This window comes from Pyrgilauda ruficollis, unplaced genomic scaffold (genome assembly GCF_017590135.1).
Source record: "Pyrgilauda ruficollis isolate IOZ18807 unplaced genomic scaffold, ASM1759013v1 scaffold98, whole genome shotgun sequence".
In the NCBI taxonomy this organism is placed as follows: Eukaryota; Metazoa; Chordata; class Aves; order Passeriformes; family Passeridae; genus Pyrgilauda; species Pyrgilauda ruficollis.
Genome location: NW_024531932.1, coordinates 1,130,848 through 1,150,056, shown reverse-complemented (window position 1 = coordinate 1,150,056; position 19,209 = coordinate 1,130,848). Strand labels below are relative to the sequence as shown.

The 19,209-nt window shown below is 38.7% G+C and overlaps 1 protein-coding gene across 3 annotated transcripts; it reads right to left on the bottom strand.

The window, feature by feature from the left end:
- Window positions 1–439: 439 nt before the first annotated feature.
- Window positions 440–16,677, bottom strand: SLC25A16 (solute carrier family 25 member 16). 3 transcript variants are annotated; one of them, XM_041490088.1, is made up of 10 exons: window positions 16,585–16,677; window positions 15,421–15,608; window positions 14,717–14,819; window positions 14,340–14,473; window positions 12,609–12,672; window positions 6,630–6,751; window positions 6,036–6,102; window positions 5,140–5,302; window positions 4,182–4,250; window positions 440–2,014 (listed from the first exon to the last, which is right to left on the bottom strand). In XM_041490088.1, exons 3-10 carry the CDS (start codon window positions 14,754–14,756, stop codon window positions 1,858–1,860), a joined length of 816 nt encoding a protein of 271 aa, XP_041346022.1. In that variant the 5' UTR covers window positions 14,757–14,819; window positions 15,421–15,608; window positions 16,585–16,677; the 3' UTR covers window positions 440–1,857. The 3 variants fall into 3 exon arrangements, with proteins under 3 accessions (XP_041346022.1, XP_041346023.1, XP_041346024.1); XM_041490089.1 differs by lacking the exon at window positions 15,421–15,608; XM_041490090.1 differs by lacking the exons at window positions 14,717–14,819; window positions 15,421–15,608; window positions 16,585–16,677 and adding an exon at window positions 13,068–13,104 and having other exon boundaries at window positions 14,340–14,475.
- Window positions 16,678–19,209: the final 2,532 nt, after the last annotated feature.

Genomic DNA, 19,209 nt, shown 5'->3' with positions numbered 1-19,209 from the left:
TCCTCTCAGGCATGAACATGCTGGGTTCTGCTTTATTCTGCCTTACAACTGCTTAACTTACAATGACACTCTTCAAATACATCCCTGGTAGTAGAATTAAGATTTAAAACTCTTAACTTAATAATCCCTAACAGTATTCACATGAAAAAGAACTGGCTTATTTGCTCACACAGCAAAACAATGTAGAGAAAAGAAAGGCACTTCAGTTTTCTAATACAATGGATTTACCTCTACTGCAAGAACTTTAAAACGTAAAAGTTCATTGTGATATTGGCTAGTTTTCCTTTATGGGAAACTAAAGACCAGATGAAAAAGTGTATTTGTTGTCTCTTAATTAAGAATGACAACATTGTGCATATTTACCTGTAAGGGCAAACGAATCATTCCAGAAATATGTATTCCTCCTGGCTGCAACACCACAGATCACACAAACACACTGGTTCAAAAAATTTAATAAAATAAATCCAGATACATTTCATTCTCTGTCCATTGCTACACTGTAAATTTCAAAGAAATACACATTTTGAAGAAACTGGAGGGAAAATTGAGCCACAGAAGTTGGTATTGAATATATAACTGAAAATCCAGTTTGTTAAATTTGTCAAAATTAAGCAAATCAGTCTTACCATCCATCACTTAACATAACCATTGCCAATTCTTAGAAGACACTAAAATATTCACAATAAATAAATAACTTACATGAAGTAAATGCTTTACAGTTTCCTGAATCAAGTGAGTAAAATCAAGAGTACCAATGCAAATCATGTATAAAATAATTCCCTCCAGAAAAGGAATCGCAGCAGGAGGCCAACATGCAATAGTCTATTGCATCCCATGACTTTGGGAACAGTACATACACACATCTACAGAGGCAAATACAATCTTAATTTTCCTTTCTGTGTGAGGTTGCATGTGGTCCATATGCCTAAACAAGTAATTGCAGCAGCATGCAGTCTTCTTTGGCACCATGGTTTAAGGGAGGGAAAAACCTGTTTACACCAGCTACTGCTGGGATAGTACAAACACATAAGATCCTCAGCCTTGAAAAACCAAACCACGAACACACAGCTCCACAGAAAAGCTTTCTAAGATTGGACCCCTACCACCTGCCACAAGGACATCTTTTTTAGCACTCATCCCTGTAAATTTCTCCCCACTTTTATTTGTGTAGTACAGCATTTCTTAGAATAGAATGTACACCAAGGAACTGGTTTCTCAATTGCAAGGTATCTAATACTGCTAAATACATCTTGATGGTTCTAGCTGAAAGGGCTGAAGATACCTTCCTGTGTAGCAAACTGAAGACATATGCATTGTTCTTGCATACAGAAAACTTGTACAGAACAAGAATAAAAGGCTGCTTGAAGTGTGCTCTGCCAAGCTCTGCTTCTACAGACCCGGCAAGGACCTGAATGGCAAAATCATTGCATTATGTTCAAATCAGTTTATTTCATTTAATTTTTAAAGAACAACGGATGCCTAATTACTAGCTTCAAAAGCAGCATAATCAGCAGCATGTAACTCCTGGAATGGTGATAAAGCTAAATAACTAACAGCTTGGAACCTGTATAAAACATGGGTGTCATCTCCAAAACTGTGTCATTCCTAAAATTCATCTAATGAAGCCTAAAAGATCAAGTGCAAAAAAAGTGTTTACAGCTAGCTAATGTTTATTTTGATGTGTCACCTGGTTTTGACTCCAGGAAATTAACCACATTTTGGCAAATAAAGGTGTCAAACAACAGCAGGTCCACAGTAACAGAAAGCTTTTTTTGTTAAACTTCAAGTCATTTATTCATCAATATAATTTGAGGATTGATAGTGTAGTTTTATAGAAAAGTCTCCCAAGAGAAAGAATCAGTTGAGGTGCAAGAATTGTTTCATAAGTTCATATGTGGTGAAAGCCACGGCCTGGGAAGGAATACAGCGAATGTAATTCAAGGACAGACCACGGTACAGTCCTCTTCGTACTCCATGTTGTTGATACACGTACTTCAGTGTCTGCACCATGGTACTGCAAAGATAAATCATTAGTGGATACACATATTCAGTATCAAAATCACTTTCCTTAAATACAAGATACTTTCTACTTGCGTTTTCAGAGATCTATGGAGAAAAAGCCATGGCATTCCACACAGCAAAGCCACATGACTAAAAAGACAACCTGGGCCTCTGCAAGAAATTTGGGCCCAAGGGCTGGGAAATGGAAAGAGGATGGTGCAGTCCCAGCTAAACAAGTGTTGGTCTGAAAGCACCTGCCCTACAAGACCTATTACAGTATTCTACACCAGAATGGCTCCACACATTCTCTTGCCTAACTGGCAGGAAAGAGCAGAGAAGCATAAATTCCTTTTACAAATAATAATCTGAGAATGTAATATTTTACCTTATTAGAAGCAGAAATTGCACTGTATGTGCAAAGAGAACCTTCTTCACATACTTGTATTGAAACTAAGCAGACATGAAATGGAAAGCGCTTAAAGTGCTTGGTATTTCCATGCTATCGAAGACAGTGCTCTTGGAGAGCATCTTCCGTATGTTCCAAAGCTTCGAGACTTCCTGCCTGCTTTATCCTCTCATCCTCTAAAGATAGACCTGTGTCTCTCCATCAAGGCACAGCTCTCTATATGGTCACAACAAAATTGTTAAATGGGGAAGCCTGGGGTCTGTAAAAGTAGTCCTCACAAATGCAAAAAGTAAAACCCTGAGAACATCTCGGGATCTCCTCTGGTCACGATGACCCTGAGATGTATTAAAAGTCTCTTTTCCCCAACCCAGCTGTCGAAGAAGGAGTCAGAAGTCCTCGGCTGTCGTTCTCAAGATTGTTTATTATTTCTTATCTAAAACATTTTCTGTCTGGCCTGCCGAGGTCTGTTCAGCAGGTCAGTCTGAGGCACGCTGCCCTCCCATGGGGCCAGTGTTGTCTTTTATACTCTAAACTTCATATTCGATATTTACAGTTATGTTCCAATACCTGTCACCTGTGTTAGACAGTGACTTTCTACTCTACACCAGTCCCAGAGTGCCACCATCACCAAGAAGATGGAGGCTGGGAAGAAGAAGGAAGAAGAACAGGACAATGCCCAAATCCCTCCATCTTGCCTCCTAGACCCCTATAGTAAAACCCCCAAAATTTTTCTTTTCACCCTGTAAGTGTTATGCTATCCAAACTTTTGTGACCTTTAATTCTTCATACAAAGGTGGTAATTTGTTCCACGGGTCCAACTCCTAGCTGCAGGGGTCTCTGGCTGCATGCCAGGGTCTCTGACCCCCCTGTCAGGGGTTCAAAGCCCCCTGGCTGGGGCTTGGATCATCCAGGACCGTCAGAGACACATCCTGGGCTCTGACAAGAACTATGAATACATTTTCATTTTAAAATCATCAGGAGTGGAAAGTAACAAAGGGAAAACAAAGGCTGGTAAAGGAAACAGAACAGAACCTTCACAGTTAAGCAGCATCGAGGTTGTTTGTGAAAGGTCACTCAGGCTGCTCTTGGTAGGATCCAACCTTCCACACAGGAGGCTCACAGTTCACAACACTGGATTCAGACATACACGATTCCACAAGATTGAAACTAACCAAGAGAAAACCATCCCAGAATTCAAATCGATTAAGACAATTTGAAATTCAGAAAGTTTCTCAAGATGAGAGCTGATTTAATACTATTGTGATTTTTAAGTTATTATGGTGCTTCTACTTCTACTGGAGGAACCTCAACAATGTGCAGAGTGTAGGAGATTACTGCAAGCACAAAATAGCTCAAATAAAATTTTATTATGCAAAATCATCTTATGGAACAGATTCTGCACCATTAAAATACTCTGAAACTAGTTCATTTCAGTAGAAGCATTTGGTCTCTTTTTCAGAGAGCTTGCTGATATGAAAGGTAGCACAAGTTGCATTAAAATACAAAAAAACCTATTTTACTAGTAGAGATACAGGATTACTAACAAGGGTGCCATTGTTATTTCAGGTATTTTTTTAACCCCAGGTTGATAATGGTAGCTTTTGTCTGTGGGGAAACTTCTTTATTAAAAGAACAAGAAATCAAGAGCATAGTAGTTCAGGGGGAGGGAGTGGCTGTTTTCTTATGGTAGTTGCTTTCTTTTAAAGTTTAAAATTAAGAGCTGAACTTAGGTCAGACATCAAGAACTCAGTACAGATGAAAAGGAAATACTCACAGGCACTTTTCAGAGTCTGGGAGAACCGCTCCTAACTGCATTCGCCTCCGAGTCACATCCAGGGGATATCTACAGAGGAGACATTGGAACTGCAGCTCAAGCAGATGTGAGACAACTGTTGGAATGTTGTTTAAACAAGAATACAAAGAAGTCCATGAGCAACCTCCCAGCTCTCTTTTCACTGAGTCAGGAATCCAGCTTAGATTCTCAACACAGCTGAAAACTCTCCAAAAAGGGAGACTCCCCTTACACAACCAAAACCAGCATACCAGAGCTCTTAATATATTCCATTTGGCACTAGTAAGGAAGACAAATGAATATCAGATGAGAGTATAAAAGAGTCTGTAAAATGTTGAAGGGAGAAGACACCTGCATTGAAAATAAAATTAACAGTTTAAAAATTAATAGGCAGTGATATTTAAAATGCAGTGATTTAGTGAAAAATCCGTACTATGTAAGTCCATTAAATTATTTTATGGACAAAATAATATAGAACAAGGACAGGGTGAGAAAAGAAAAAGCAAGAAAAGTAATAAAAATGCCAAATACAATATCTAAGACTTTGTTTGACTTTAGTTTTTTTTTAAATCCTGTGGTTTCACAGGCTACATAGGTTGGAAAGTAAATTGGAATAATAAAGTTCTGCAAATTATCATCAGGATCAAAACTTTTCAGCTTTCCAAACAAGCTAAGAAACAAGATTGTTACTAAAAAAGATTCCAGTGGGTTTTAGGAGATTTGCCTGGATTTGTTTAATTGACTCACTGGATAGCTCTTAAAAGACCCTGAAGATTAAATAGATATTTAGTAAGTGAAACAATAGGAAATACCTGCATTTCAGTATTTGATTAATTTAAAAACCTTACTAATCATTAGACTTAGATAAAACTGTGTTAGAGAAAAGTTTCTTTCGAATGAACAGCTACAGAGATGAAACCAACCCCATATCCAAACTCACGATATGGTCTGAGCTATCGCTCCAGCTATGCCACCACACAGCAGGTTCACGTGTGTTTTCAGAACTAAGACATCGGGGTTATCCAATGAAGGCCGTCCAAGCAAGTTAGGTGCTTGAGCAAGTCCAATGCTCTTTAAGGTACCAAAGGTAAAAAATGAAAAACCTAAAAGGAAATTGAATTTTATGTACTTTCATAAAAAAACAAACTATTTGTTGATGTATCATCACAAACAGAGAGTTGCATTTACAAAATGAAACTATTTTCCCCTTTGGAAGTTTTTTCTTAAGCAGAATAACAGAGAAACAATATTTTGAACTTCTACAGAAACTTCTGTCCAAATGGATTTGTGTTTATGCATAATGCTACAAGAATACTTCAAATAAGCTAGACTGTGAGTTTTAAGTTACTGGACTGCTGTCAAGAATCTTTCCGTGCCGCTAAGAATTGCTCCTGAGATCTTTCTAAGTGAGGGACATGTATCAGCTTTTAAAAACGAGGGTAGCTGAGCCGGGCTGTCGTGCTCCTCTGCTCCACATCGCTGCTGCTTCACAGGCGGGAGTGTTTACGGAAGAGCCACCAGGAGATGGAGCCAACGGAGGCTCTGAGGCTGCATTTACAAAGAGCCAGCTCCCAAGGACCTGCCTGCTGGAGAGAAACAGCCTCCTTGCTTCCTTGGGGGAAAACTGGGAAGTACAAGACAACCACTAGTTTACCTTTCTCAATCTCAACTCCAAATTGCAGAAAAGCTAGGCTTTGACTATTGAAGACACTTTTTAAGGAGCATCATTGAAGGTGATTTGGACAGAAGCTAATCAACTAGGTGTGCAAATATATTAAATAAATTTAGTAGTGCACAGAACTGCTGAAGGACTGGCACGTTCTGGTTTTAACTTACCCGCATATGGTGCCATTCCCACCACAGTTGGCATCAGCCCTCTGTAGAATCCACTAAAACCACCCTCCTTTGAAAGAAAAACACAGCAGCATTTGTAGCAAGAAATACAAGTGCCTTGAGTTACCCCACTGTTCAGACAGAGTCCCGTGACAGCAATCTGACTAGCACCATCTACCACCAAGGAGCTCATGTCACATTCTGCTTCCTGTGCCTGAAGAACTGAAGGGACAACTGCCTGGCTCCAGAGGAGATAAATAAGTGAAAATGAAGGCGAAAAATCTACACCCAACATTATAACTGGAAACATTTATGCGTTATACATAGCCCTCCTCCCCAAATCTTTTTGGTAACATTACTACTTTTCTTGAAAAGCAGCTTCTCTGCTCTTTCTGACCTCCCACGTACATGAGCCTTAGCTACAGCTCAGCAGCCTAAGGCAAAAGCAGCATCCAAATAACTTCTTACATTAAAAAATTCCAAGTGCACACAATGAAGTCATGTTATTTTGCACTAAGCCATTATGTTCAATGCAGTGCAACATTATTTAAGAGCATACTTTGCTTTTTCAGAACTGAAGATTAAAAGAAAAAATACCTTTGTGTAAATCATCTTGAATGCATGGATAATTCCCATGTACTTGTGTTCCCCTTTTACTTGGAACGCCAGGCGAACTCTAACCATATCAAGAGGGTAAGTACAAATCACTGCTGTAATACCTTTATTAAAAACAAAAACAAAACAAGCAAACAAAACTCACCTACACCTTATCTGATTCTAGGATTATTTTGAAAAGTAGAATTTCCTTTTCTGGCAGCAAATACAATAGCACATAAAACTATTTTGTTACAGAAACACTTAAAGTCACTTACAATCAGTAAGCAGGAACACCAACTCCAGCAACACACAAAGGATTTGTTTGTACTTGGTGTTCACTGAAGCAGCACACCCAGGCCTAGATTTTCCAAGATTTATGGGCCTGACTGTACTCACCTGAGCTTTGAAATTCATAGCTCCTAAGAATCAGGCTAATCAAGTACATCAGCTTCACTGGATTGCAACCATGAAACCTAATCCTACCATATTAAAAAAAAAAAATTTCAAACCACTGAATTTACATGTTTTATTCCAAAAAGGTTCTGTCAGAATTTGGTGTCATTACTGGGTATAGATACATGTATCTATCTACTGTATCTGAAAATACTAAACATATTCTAAAGACACACTAAATATATTCTAATCACATCTAAAATAGAGCCAGGCTCGTACTGATGAGAAGTACTTAACTGTGTTGTATTACTGCATTTTAATAGTTCATGTTACATCAGCACTTCTGTTTTAAAACTGAGCAGAAAAGCTTTCTGGACTTAAGATGCAAAATAAAAGGCAAAAAAAAAAAATCAAATCTTAGAACTAATCCAGTTAGGAGTTGCTTCAAAATAGTTTAAATGCTGACCAGCTTGCAATTTTGGAAGCACAACTCCAGTACAGAAAACAACAATTCTAACACTTGTCTGAGTAACAAATTCTTTCCAGCTGCTAGGTATTGAGGTAAACCACTCAGTGGCTGACAGTCTTTGGAAGGAATACTTAAAACTGTTGACTAACAACAGTGGTCATTTTCTGATGGTACACCACAGTCACCAAAAAAAAGCCCCACCAAAGAACCAAAACTCAAAAAAAAAAAAAAAAAATCTAGGGAAAGGCAGAAAAGAAAGTAGAAACCTTTGGAACTGGCACTGTTTTCTAGAAACTGCTCTGATTTAGCCAAATGTAGCTTTTAAAAATTGGTCCTACAGAAGACAAGTACACTTTTGGTGGAAAGAAAATTGTCACCTTTTTTTGTCAGGAAATTGTCACTTCCGTTTAAGTTTTAGTATTTTCATAATGACACCTCTTTTTGAAGGTGTATCATCTCCCCTTCTTTCCACAAGGCCAAGACAAATCCACAACAGGGGGAAGAAAAAAAGCAAACACAAACCAGCAACAAAATCCAAATGCAGCACAACCCCTGCAGACAAGCTCTGCATAACATTTATGCCTGGGGTTCAAAAAAAAAAAAAAACCAAAAAAACACTGCTCTGATAAGCTGAATGATCTGAAAGTTATCAGTATTAGATGGTGAGTTTAAAAAACACTGTAAGTGAGCTGTCCAAAAATCTGACACTGGTCAACTCTCAGTTGGGAACCACGTTAGTGGGATTCTGGATTATCCCATCAGTAATTCATTTTTGAAGACAAAAACACCTCTTTTGGAGATTTTGGACAAGTCCTCTGAACAAAAAGCAGACATCTGCAGTTTATTTCTGAGGTTGTCTCACCCACAGGATTCAACAGCTGGAAGCTGCAAAACACTAAAGCAACTTCAAGACTGTTTCCAGTGACTTACACAAAATGCAAGCCCTCAGTCTAGAGCCTTTCCCTAATGGATTCCCCGAGATGTCCAGAAATATCATCAAACTCAAGCAGTCGAAAAAAATTAAGGGAGGGGTAAAGCACTTTTACAGAGCTTAAGAGTGCACAGGAAAGCCATCCCACTTCAGAAAACAGACTTTACCCCCTCTTCTCTTTCCAATCATGCACTGGTATCTGTCCAGGCACTTCCTCTGAACAAAGGCTAGCAATGGACCAACTAAGAGCTTGGTGAACGCACTCTTTAGTGAACACACTCTGAAAATGATACAATTAAAAAAAAAAACCACAGATGAAACTGAAAGAAATGGTATGTAGAGTAAGGATTTAAATAGAAACTTTTACTTTTTTTTTTTTTCTTAAAATGCTCTAGCTATGAATTTTTGAAAAGAAAATTAAATAATTAAAAAGGGGATTTGGGACACCAGCCACAATATATGCTGTCTTGTAGCAACTAGGAGGGGCATGTTACTGCTTTACTGTTCATCTAAGGAAAATGTACACACAAGGGATCAAGATTGCTTTTGGGGCTCAAGACAGACACTGTCCTTTCCAATGGCAGCCAGCTGTGGGACACAAAGTCATTGTGGTGAAGTCTACAAAACTACTCATCTCACCTCTGCTCCTTAAATACTACCTTATGAGAAGTCAGACCACAGCATCTTAAGGCTCAGTCCCAGGCTTGAAAAAGCAAAGTCTATCCCCACTAATGACAGCTAAGGCAAAAATCTCTGCTGGGGTAGGTTAAACAGGACATTCAAAAGTGCATCAACAGTTCAGAGATACATACAACACTTGCCACCAATCTGAAATAATCTTAACAGGGGAATGTAGCTACTCCCTTCAAAAAGCCACTTCCTCAAAAGCAGCAGACTTTTTCTCTGCCAATGCTGACTCAGAAGTCAGGGAAAGACCCTTCTTCACTTCCCATATTGTCCTCAAGCACCTTTGACCACTCTTGGGGACAAGACACTGGGTCACACAGACTAGCAGTAGTGACACTGAAGCACATTAGACTGTCCTTGATTTCCTTCCCAGGCTTTGGCAGTTAACAATGAGATTAGCTCCACAGGGATTCATCTGTCTCCCAGTTTCCCTGCTATCCCTCTGTTCTTACAAATTTTCTTTCTTTGGAAATAAAAATAAAAAACTGTCTGGACCAAGAAAAAACCACAAGTGAAATACATTTACATTGCAAACACAGGCAGTATGCAAGTTTTATTATCTCTGTATCATGCTCTTTGTACTCTATCAGTAGCTCCAGAGATCAAATTAAGCACTGCCAGAAGATTCAGAGGAATAAAACTCAAAAAGTGATAAACACAAGACACAGCCTTGAACTGCAGATTTGTTCCTTAGCTAATAGAAAGATTAAATTATCCAAGTAGCAGCTTCTGAACAAAATAAAGCTTCAGAAACTACATACAGAGAAATTTCTGATGATAAAAAATATTTATCAGGTTAAAGAACATCTAATTTATCACTTCTAATATTTCTTTATGCCAAATAAATAATAATTCTATTTCCTTCCATAGCACATCCGAAGAACTAGACCAGATTTTTTTAAAATGCTGACTGAAGTAGGTAACTGTTAGTTACGTACTATTTAAAATGGAGATAGCCAATATCCTCCTAGTGCTAGGTCAGTACTATTTTCAATCACTTTTAGTAAAAGTAAAAAGCTAAAACCAAAACCATACTTCCTGTATTAGTTTAATGGGACTTGAGTTTATTCTAGATAACATCTAGTCTTTTTTGGCTTTGTTATTTCAAAGTTAATCAAGTGCAAAAGAGGAAATACACATTTCTGTGTTTTGATTTGGATTTTTTTTATTAGAAAACTTTAAAAAATTAATTTGTAAAATCATCCTGTGATGTTTTATTTAATGTTATTTGTTCATTTTTGTTGTTATTTGATAGTTTTCTTTCCTAAACTCCACCAACCTCTATGATTTCTCTTCTGCCCAGCTCTGTCTTTCCTTAAAATAAGCTATACCCTAATTACCTGTTAATGAAGTGTTACAGCTGAAATTTGAATCACACAAGACTCAGGAAATTCAGAGTTAGAGTTTCCACAGTAACTTTAACTGGGTCTCCTTAAACATATGCATTACAATAGGCTTTTCTTTTCTCTCCCTCCACTACCCCCATCCTCACGGTCTTGTTTTCCCCTGTGCATATGCTTTTGATCCTGTTTATCACTTACAGAAGACACTTAAATGTTTCCCACCACTTTGAGCTGATTTAGGTCTGTTGACCAGTAGTCATGTTGCAAAAACAAGATTTAAGTTCAGTGGGTACAGAGAAGTCAAAGCAGACAGCTGCCTGGCTAGATGGTGTAGAAGGGACACGAAGTTCAAAGAAATACAGTTTTATCTAGTCTCAATTTAATCCTGCATCCCATGAAACTGTGAAGGACCCTCTGCACCAATACCGAGGTTTGTGCAACACATCATCTCCTTTGGTGTTAGAGTGTAGAAGAAACAGAAAAATATCCTTTATTGGAGCCAGCACAGGAGGCAAAGTAAGAAATATTACCAATTGCTTTCAAGTCTTTTCTTTTTTGTTTGCAAACCTAGAAAACTTCTGTACCAGATTTCAAACTCTCTGCTCTTCTTAGTGCCTCCTTCCTCCCCTCTCTCTCCTCGATATACTTAAGATAAACCCTCTGCCTCTTATTACCTAAAGAACATCCCAAGAAGCAGTTAATGCCACCTAGTAAACAAACAGTGAGACACTCACATGTGACACTACATAAATACTCGACTGCTGTGTTCATCTCACCCCCAAGTCAAGCTCAGTTCCTCACTTTTGGGGTTCTAAAAATGAAACTATTGAGTATATAGTACTTAAACACACCACATAAAGCAGATCATGCTTGCCAGATAGATCTGTACATTAATTTATTTCCGTTATTCTAACCACACAAACCAGATTTAACCAGTAAGGCGCTTACAACAATGCCAGATGCTATTAATTTATTTATGGGAAGAATTCCACCCCATCCAACACTGACAGATTAAGCTGATTATTCAGTGTTTTCACAGTGCCTCCCAGTCAGGTTGCCAGTCTCTGACAAAGCTTCTGGAAAAGCTAATAATAATAATCTTTTTTTTTTTTGGGGGGGTGGGGGGAAGTAAATTGCAAAATGTTCCTTAGAACAGTTAAAGCCAGGGGAAAGGGGAAAAAAGGAAGAAAAAATAACGTCTATGGATCTAGGGGTTTTTTTGACTTTTCAGATAGAAAGCCAGCTAAGTTCTGGAACACATCTTAGCAAACAGGCTTTGTTTGTTTTCAGGACTCTTCTCATTGTTTAATTTCATTCTCTTTCCTCTGATGCCACACAAAGCCTGAATGATTTAATGAGATCTTCCTAATTTAACTGAAGGTAGTATTTAAAAATCCCAGTGTTTTTTTTCTAAAAGAAGCTAAATGTGAATACCTGTGACTATTTAAGGACTGGCACTAGACAGTACTAAGCCTATTTCACAAAGGAAAAGCACATGAAGAATTACTTCAGTTAAAGCTCAGTCCACTATTACTTACCTTCCCCTGTTTTTTTCTTAGCTGCTTTTGACTCAATGACTAGTAAGAGGAAAACTAATAAATAATCATACTATACACTGGCAGTTTACTAATAGGTTTTCCTGCTGCTATTGCACTAATTAATAAATGAGTGATTTTAACATTCACTAAAAAGCATCATGACAATCCTACACTGGACATGGAAAAGTACAGACATTTCTGGCAAATCCAAACAAACTGCTCATTTGAGCAGCCACAGTTCTCTCTATTTCTGTGGGCATATAGTCAACCTAGCAGCAGTGGCAGAGGGGCTGATGAGCTAATTCTACCAGAACCTGCAGCTTTATAGCTCATACTGATCACACTGGTTTTTACACTTTTTAAACGCCGTAATAAAAGACTATAAAAAAACTGTGCTTCACAACATAGCACAGAATTCATGGCTTGCACAAATATGTTTTAAAGAATACTCTTAGACAAACAGGTATCAATTAGGCAACCACAATAAATTAACCATTTACTAGTATATTTGTTCAATACAAATTTGCAGGAGTTTGACCCAACACCACATCAAATCATCCTCTGAAGTATTAACATCTCAGCAAAAGGCATGTCTGAAATCCAAGTACAAAACTATACCTGCCATGGATCCAGCCATTAATCGATGCACATGCCCAGAAATCCCAAGGTGTTTCTTTATTACCTACACAATGTGGAACATTTACAGTAGTCAGATATCAGAAAAGACAGGGAAACACAGCACAAAGCTTATTAGCACATTAGTGCAAACTCTGCAGCAGTTTCCAAGAAGTTTACAATGCTATAAATTCAATCCAGAACATTTAATTACTGTTAGAATTTTTTAACACTCTTTCCACTGCTGCTGTTTCCAATTTCTTATTAAAAACATCAAAGTACTAAAATTCTACTAACAAAGCAAAACAGTAAGTTGAAAGTATTTGGACTGTTCACTTCAGAAACTAGATTAATTGTTTATTTAGTTATCATTAATGTGTGTTAAACAAGGCAAACTGAGTATATAGAGAGCAAAGGACACTGAACAAAATTAAGAAATAAGAAGAGGTCAATTTTTCTTACATGCACATCATGTGAAATAGTCCCATAAAGATTTTAACTGGATTAAAAAAAAAAAGAAAAGAAAAAGGAAAGAAAAAAAAGGAGAAATAAAAAGGAAGAGAAAAAGGACAACATTTCAGATTAAGTTAATTACAGCCTGGAAGGAAATTAGAAATTACTTTCCAGGCTTTTTATCAAATAACTGAGACTTTCTGCTATAAAGATCATTTAGTATCTTACTCCTTGAAGAATTATTTTTCTTTTACATATCCATGCAAAATACTGTGAAGGTTTCTGGTCAATTAATAGGTAAAAGAAAGTGCTATGATGCTAACTGTTCTCGAAATTGCAGATTCATTAATAATTTCAATTACAAGGCATGGTATGCAGTCTTTTATTCCACACAACATAAAATATGTACAGATCAACAGCATTCATTATTAGAGCACAAAGAAAAGAACCTACAAAACCCATTACAGTAACTTCTTTGTATCAGTCTTCTGAAATTTACTCTTAGGGAAGGGACTCACAATTTCAATCCCATTGTCCTCAGTAAATATTGCACCATTTACTTGGCCAGGTACTAAATCTGACCTTTCAAACGTGAAATTTCTCCTCACTAATAGCAAAATGGTATTTTTTACTACAAACAGCAATATTTAAAATATGTTCATGCTAACAACTGACCTCCATGAGATGTTGCAAAGATTTATTATGAATGGGTAAATGCAGAAAACCAGAAAAGAATCAACAAATCTTTCAGAACCCTGAAATGAGCATTTTTATCTTCAAGGCCATTTTTATTTACAGCTTGACATAATAATTTGTCAGATCAAATGTAGCAGTCATATCTGACAGACTTTCAAGTTTAAGTCATTTTATTCATGAAGTACTAGGAATCCCAACATAAATATAATAAAGTTGTTTCATTCTACATTTTTTCCTACATTATTCACAAAGGGCTACTTCATAGCAATACAAATAGCAGCAGAATTACCTTTAAGTTACCTTTTGTTTTCATTAAAATAAAGGGTATTATTCTCAACAATACCAACATCTAGAAATCAGTGTGAATTTCTTTTTCCTTAAGCAACATTGCAAAAGCTTTCCAGTTGCCCTGGTATTTTTAATGAGTAAACACTGATAAAATTAAGCCAACATAGAAAAGATGCGCAGCTACTTAATAAGACACAGAAGTTTCAATGTTCGTTTCACTCACTCAACCAGTCTGTATTCATTGCAAGCAGGGGAAAAAAAAAAAAAAAGGAAAAGGAAAACAATAAATTCAGCTACCTTTTTATATTGGTCAAATGCCATAAACTGAATAGCGCCATACGGAAAGATTCTGATCATCATCGCCCCATTTCCTTTATACAGCCCAAGGTAACCTTCCTTTTTGGGGACAGCACACAACGTAGAAAATACTCCTGCAGCAATAAAAAAAAAAAAAAAACGTATTTAACACTGTGGGGAAGGAAAACAAAAATCAAGGAAATGCTACTGTAAAGAAAGCATACAAAGCTAAGGCTGCATCGTGTTGCTCATGTAATGTGGAAAATCCACTTTCAGTGCCCAAACACTGCCAGAAGGGAGAGCCTTAAGGTGAAGTTTTATCAGTTTTCTCATCTCCCAGACACAGTGAACCTCTGCACTCAGGCCCCAGTACTTGCCTGGACTGTGAGCAAAGCTCCTGCAGATGCCGCTCCCCATCCACAGCAGCCTAAGGCCAGGAACACAGGGGAGGGAACGGGCTAACTTATAGTTCAGTCAATTCTAAATAAATAAATACATAAATAAATAATGCTTTTAATTCTAGAACCATGGCAAAATGATATTGCTACATGCTAAATTACAGATTAAATGCCACCACTGAAGAAATCAAATAAACTTGTTGAAGACTCTCATTACTTACAACTTAAACATCACACACTTTATTTCAGAGTTGTTGCAACAAGAAGCAATCCTACTTCCTTTTAATCGGTGGGAAATAATGCAACATCACACAAAGTTTGGGCAAAACCTATAGTTTTACTATAAACATTAGCTATGCACAGTTGCTATCAAATTCACTTTTAGTTTGATTCTACAAAAGAATTAACTGTGATAGTCAAACAGTTTTAATTCAAATGCAACTACTACATAAGAACAGAAAATGAAAATGGTGTCTTGCTTTCAAGGCAGGAAGAATAGAGTGGCTGACAAACTTTCATTTGAAGTTTAAACAAAACAAGTACCTATTAGTTTCTGGGATTCTAAGAATATTAATAGATTAGTGTACCTTGTTACTATATCATTGTATATTAAGGTATTATTACATATTTAGTAGCAAATTTACTTTTAAGATGTCACGCTTATTACATGCCTCTGAACTTACTTATGCCAAGACCAGAATTTCTCTCTACGCTGCAATGATGAGTTACTGTTTCTATTTCCTAGAACACAGCGAGATCCACAAGCACCACAATCCAAAGGTATAAAAACACACAGGGAGGACTGTGATGAACTGAACAATCGTGCCTCTGCACTTACAGGTACCTTATCCACGTAATTCTCCTTTTTTGCCTACATGTAACATGGACACACATTCAAGTCAGACACAGTTCAAATAACCAGCATCATAGCTGACTCCCAAAATAGGAAAGAACATAAGATTTTACTTGCCAAATATAGCACAGTACAAAGCAAATTGAAGATTTAAAACCCAGTCAAACCAATTATTTCACCCTTCAATTCTTAGACTTGAGTGTATACTTGTGTCTGTGTTACTAAAACACATTGCTTGTGTTTCCCTTTTTGCCACAGTGAAATATATATCTACTGAATTTTATGATTTAGCGACGATTTATTTCTCCAACTTTTAAATAACATTATCTTTAGTGGCTAAGTTAATAACAAGTTCAGTTACATGCAAAATTAGCCAACTCAATTTTTTTTTCCCCTGAAAATTGCAACACTTAAATTTTGGAGCAAAAGTTATGCCATATTTCAGTAACATCTGACATCAATGGCTCAAATACTCTGCACAAGAGGGCACTGTTACAGCCCGCAGAGAACAGCTCTGGACACGTGAGTTTGCTCTCACCATGATGCAACACAGATGCTGAATACAGATCACCTGCACCTTACAGCAGGCACAAACCCTCTGCTCCCTCCAATTCCCACCAGCCATGCCTCTGTCTGAACTGCAGGGATCCCCATGGCCCCTGGGAACTCCTGCAGTACAGTTCTCACTGAAATCATCCAAGCTTTGAAGCTGTGGTTACCAATCTCCTATAAGCAGAAGATCAAGCCCAGCTCTTACATGCCTTATTGAGGATTATTCTGGCATCTCAATCTCTAACACATCGATTGATACCACAATTTACACAGGGCTTTGTTTTTCTTCTCAAACAGAAACAAAGCATGGCATACAGCCTGACCAGACAGATATAACCTTCTGTCTGATGAGCACCTTTTTTATCAGCCTCATCACTGAGTAAATTAATACACCCAAACCACACACACTGCATTTAAAACCAAAAATTAGCAGCCATCTTACCTAGATGTTTGTAATGGTGGTTATGAGCTTGCAGCAAAATCTTTACTCGATCCAGTGGTGCAGTAGTTGTTTTGGCACAACATCCTGCAACACCTTTCCAAGAGAGAAACAGAAGATTGACAGGATAAAAAAGCTCTTTAGATCAGCAGTTCATTAAAGGATTTTTCTAATGTAGCTAACTCAGGAACTGGAAAAAGCCCCAGTGACAAGTAACAGCTTCCATTAGATGCCACAAAGCCCCTAAAGCCTTAGGGAAACATTTAAGCTACTTTTCCTGTTTACAAAAACCCAGGGCACTGTCCTGGGTCTCAGCTGCTAAGGTCACTGCAGAAGGAACTTTCCTGAAAGTTACTCAAGTTACTTTTCCATCCTATTTCCTCTTTCCCTTTGCGGGAAACAGCTCTTGCTGATCTTCCCAAGGAGGAGGGCTACGTGTCTGCCGTGTACCCTGTGTACTTCAGAGAGTGAGATGCAACAGAGACTGCGGCATGATGTAAAAACTGTAAATAAACACAACCTTCTCCTACCCCCAGCAAATCAGTCACCCGACACAACACCTTTAAAAGGCTTTTTCTCTATAAGGTTATTAATGTGGCCTTGTGTTTGCCAGGCTGTTTCACCCCTTTACACCACCTTCATCTTCTGAACAGCAACCTCAACAGTCTGAGGACAGGGATAGTCCGCCCTCCCCGAACACCCGGAGGAGGGTTTGGGCTCCGGGAACATTTAACTGGCGGCTGACCGGGGCTCCTCGCAGGTTCTGACACATGTGCGAGTCACTGGCGTGCACCGCGCCACCCGCCTCAGTCCAGAAGGGAAAAAGGAAAAGCTTCCCCGGGTGACGAGACCCGGCGGCAGTTTCACCGGGGACAGTGACACCCCAGTCCGCCTGCGCCGCCCCCCGCCCGGGGCACCCACCTCCGGCGATGAAGGAGCGCAGCCAGTAGAAGTCTCGGCGCGCCGCGGCCGGGGGCAGCGCGGCGCCGGGCCCCGCCGCCGCCGGGGAAGCCACGCCGCGGCGCCTGAGGATCGCGTCAGCGGGGCCGGGCCGTCCCTCCGCCACTGAGCCTGAGCCGCGGGCAGGGCCGGGTGCGCCCTGCCGGGGCTGCTTCTCACCCTTTGCCTGCTCCGGGGCGCGATGCGGCATGGAGCCGTTTGTTAGTGCCCCCGGGGATCGCTTGCTCTCCCTAACAACAGTCATCCGCCCATTTCGCCAAGAAATACGTATATTAAGACCTATGGGCGCACATAACCAAAACCTAAAGATCTCTTAATTTGACTGTACTGTAAAATACATCGATTTCTTTCAAGCCATTTAAATAGCTACTTAAACATGATTATTTCTTTTGTCTACAATTACGGTTTCATACCCAGAAAAAATATTCAGTATGATTATTTATGTGCAAGTTTCAAAACGCATCAGAAGGGGAAACATTGAAAAAAAAAAAATCAGCAGTTTTAGAATCAGAAAGGTCAAACACTATGATTCCACAGCTGTCAACATTTTGGACAATTTTTTAGATTTTCTGCAATGTCTCTGTTGATTACAGTGTATAAGGCTTTCCTTTATAATAATAAATACCAGGAGGTATTTGACCTGTTGTCTTCAGCTGCTGAAGATAACACAAGTGTACTCTGGATGCCTGGTGTATGGAGCAAGGAGGGAGCGCACACCTGATGCCTGGTGAGAAAGCCCATGCTGTCAGCTTTTCCATTATTTTTCTGCAGTTACTCACCTATTCCTCATATACTTTTTGCCCCATACATCTTGACCTTGGATTTCAAGTATTTCACATACCAATATGCCTTTTTAAAAAGTTAGTCTTCTAACACAAAGAAACCAGTCAAGCAGATCTCAATGCTTGCAAGAGTAAAAAGAATCACTTTCCAAGAAAAATTGCCAGAATATTTTTGCTTCCTGCTTGTGTCAAATTGCCTTCAAGAAAAATTACTCATTTTTCCCTTTAATAGATTATAGTCTTTAAAATTAAGCATGTGTCAGTCTCGGGTTCCCCATCGTCGGGATGGAGTGCCAACATCATCCTGAACATGGATGCCAGGGAGAAGAAAGGAGGACAGGGCACACCAAAATCTCTCAGTCTCAGACCCCCTGACCCCCATGGACAGAATCCCAAACCCCCCTGTACATGGTTCCAAAATTTTCCCTTCACCCCGTGCATACTACTACTATGCTACTTAGACTTTTGTGACCTGTGACTCTTCATACAAGGTTGGTAATTTCTCCCAGGAGTTAAGATCGAATCCCCAAGTGTTTTTGGTCTTCTGCCAGGGCTCATCAGCCCCCTGCCAGGGGCTCAAGCCATCCAGGTCACCCAGAGGGATGTCCTGGGTTCCGACATGTCAGAATCAAAAAAACTTCCTTTTGCTCTGTTTAATAATTGCATCATTTATATATGTGAGAAATTGCTGTTACAATATTCATTCTTTCCCACAATTAAAAAAATAATAATTTCTTCTACAAAACATCAAATAAGTCCTTCACAGCAGAAAACCCTCAAGCCTTTTTACCTTTTGTAATGTACCTAAATTTTTTTTTTTTTTGAAGTCACTCTTTGTAAGTCTCTTATAGAAAGGCAACTGTTCTGTGAGTTACTGAAGCAGATT

Coding starts and splice junctions, on each gene's coding strand:
- SLC25A16 (XM_041490088.1), bottom strand. CDS start 14,756: ATGGGGAGCGGCATCTGCAGGAGCTTTGCTCACAGTCCAG. Junction 6,103..6,629: donor TCAAGATGATTTACACAAAG/GTATTTTTTCTT, acceptor TTTCTTTCAAAG/GAGGGTGGTTTTAGTGGATT. Junction 5,303..6,035: donor GGGAATGGCACCATATGCGG/GTAAGTTAAAAC, acceptor ATTTCCTTTTAG/GTTTTTCATTTTTTACCTTT.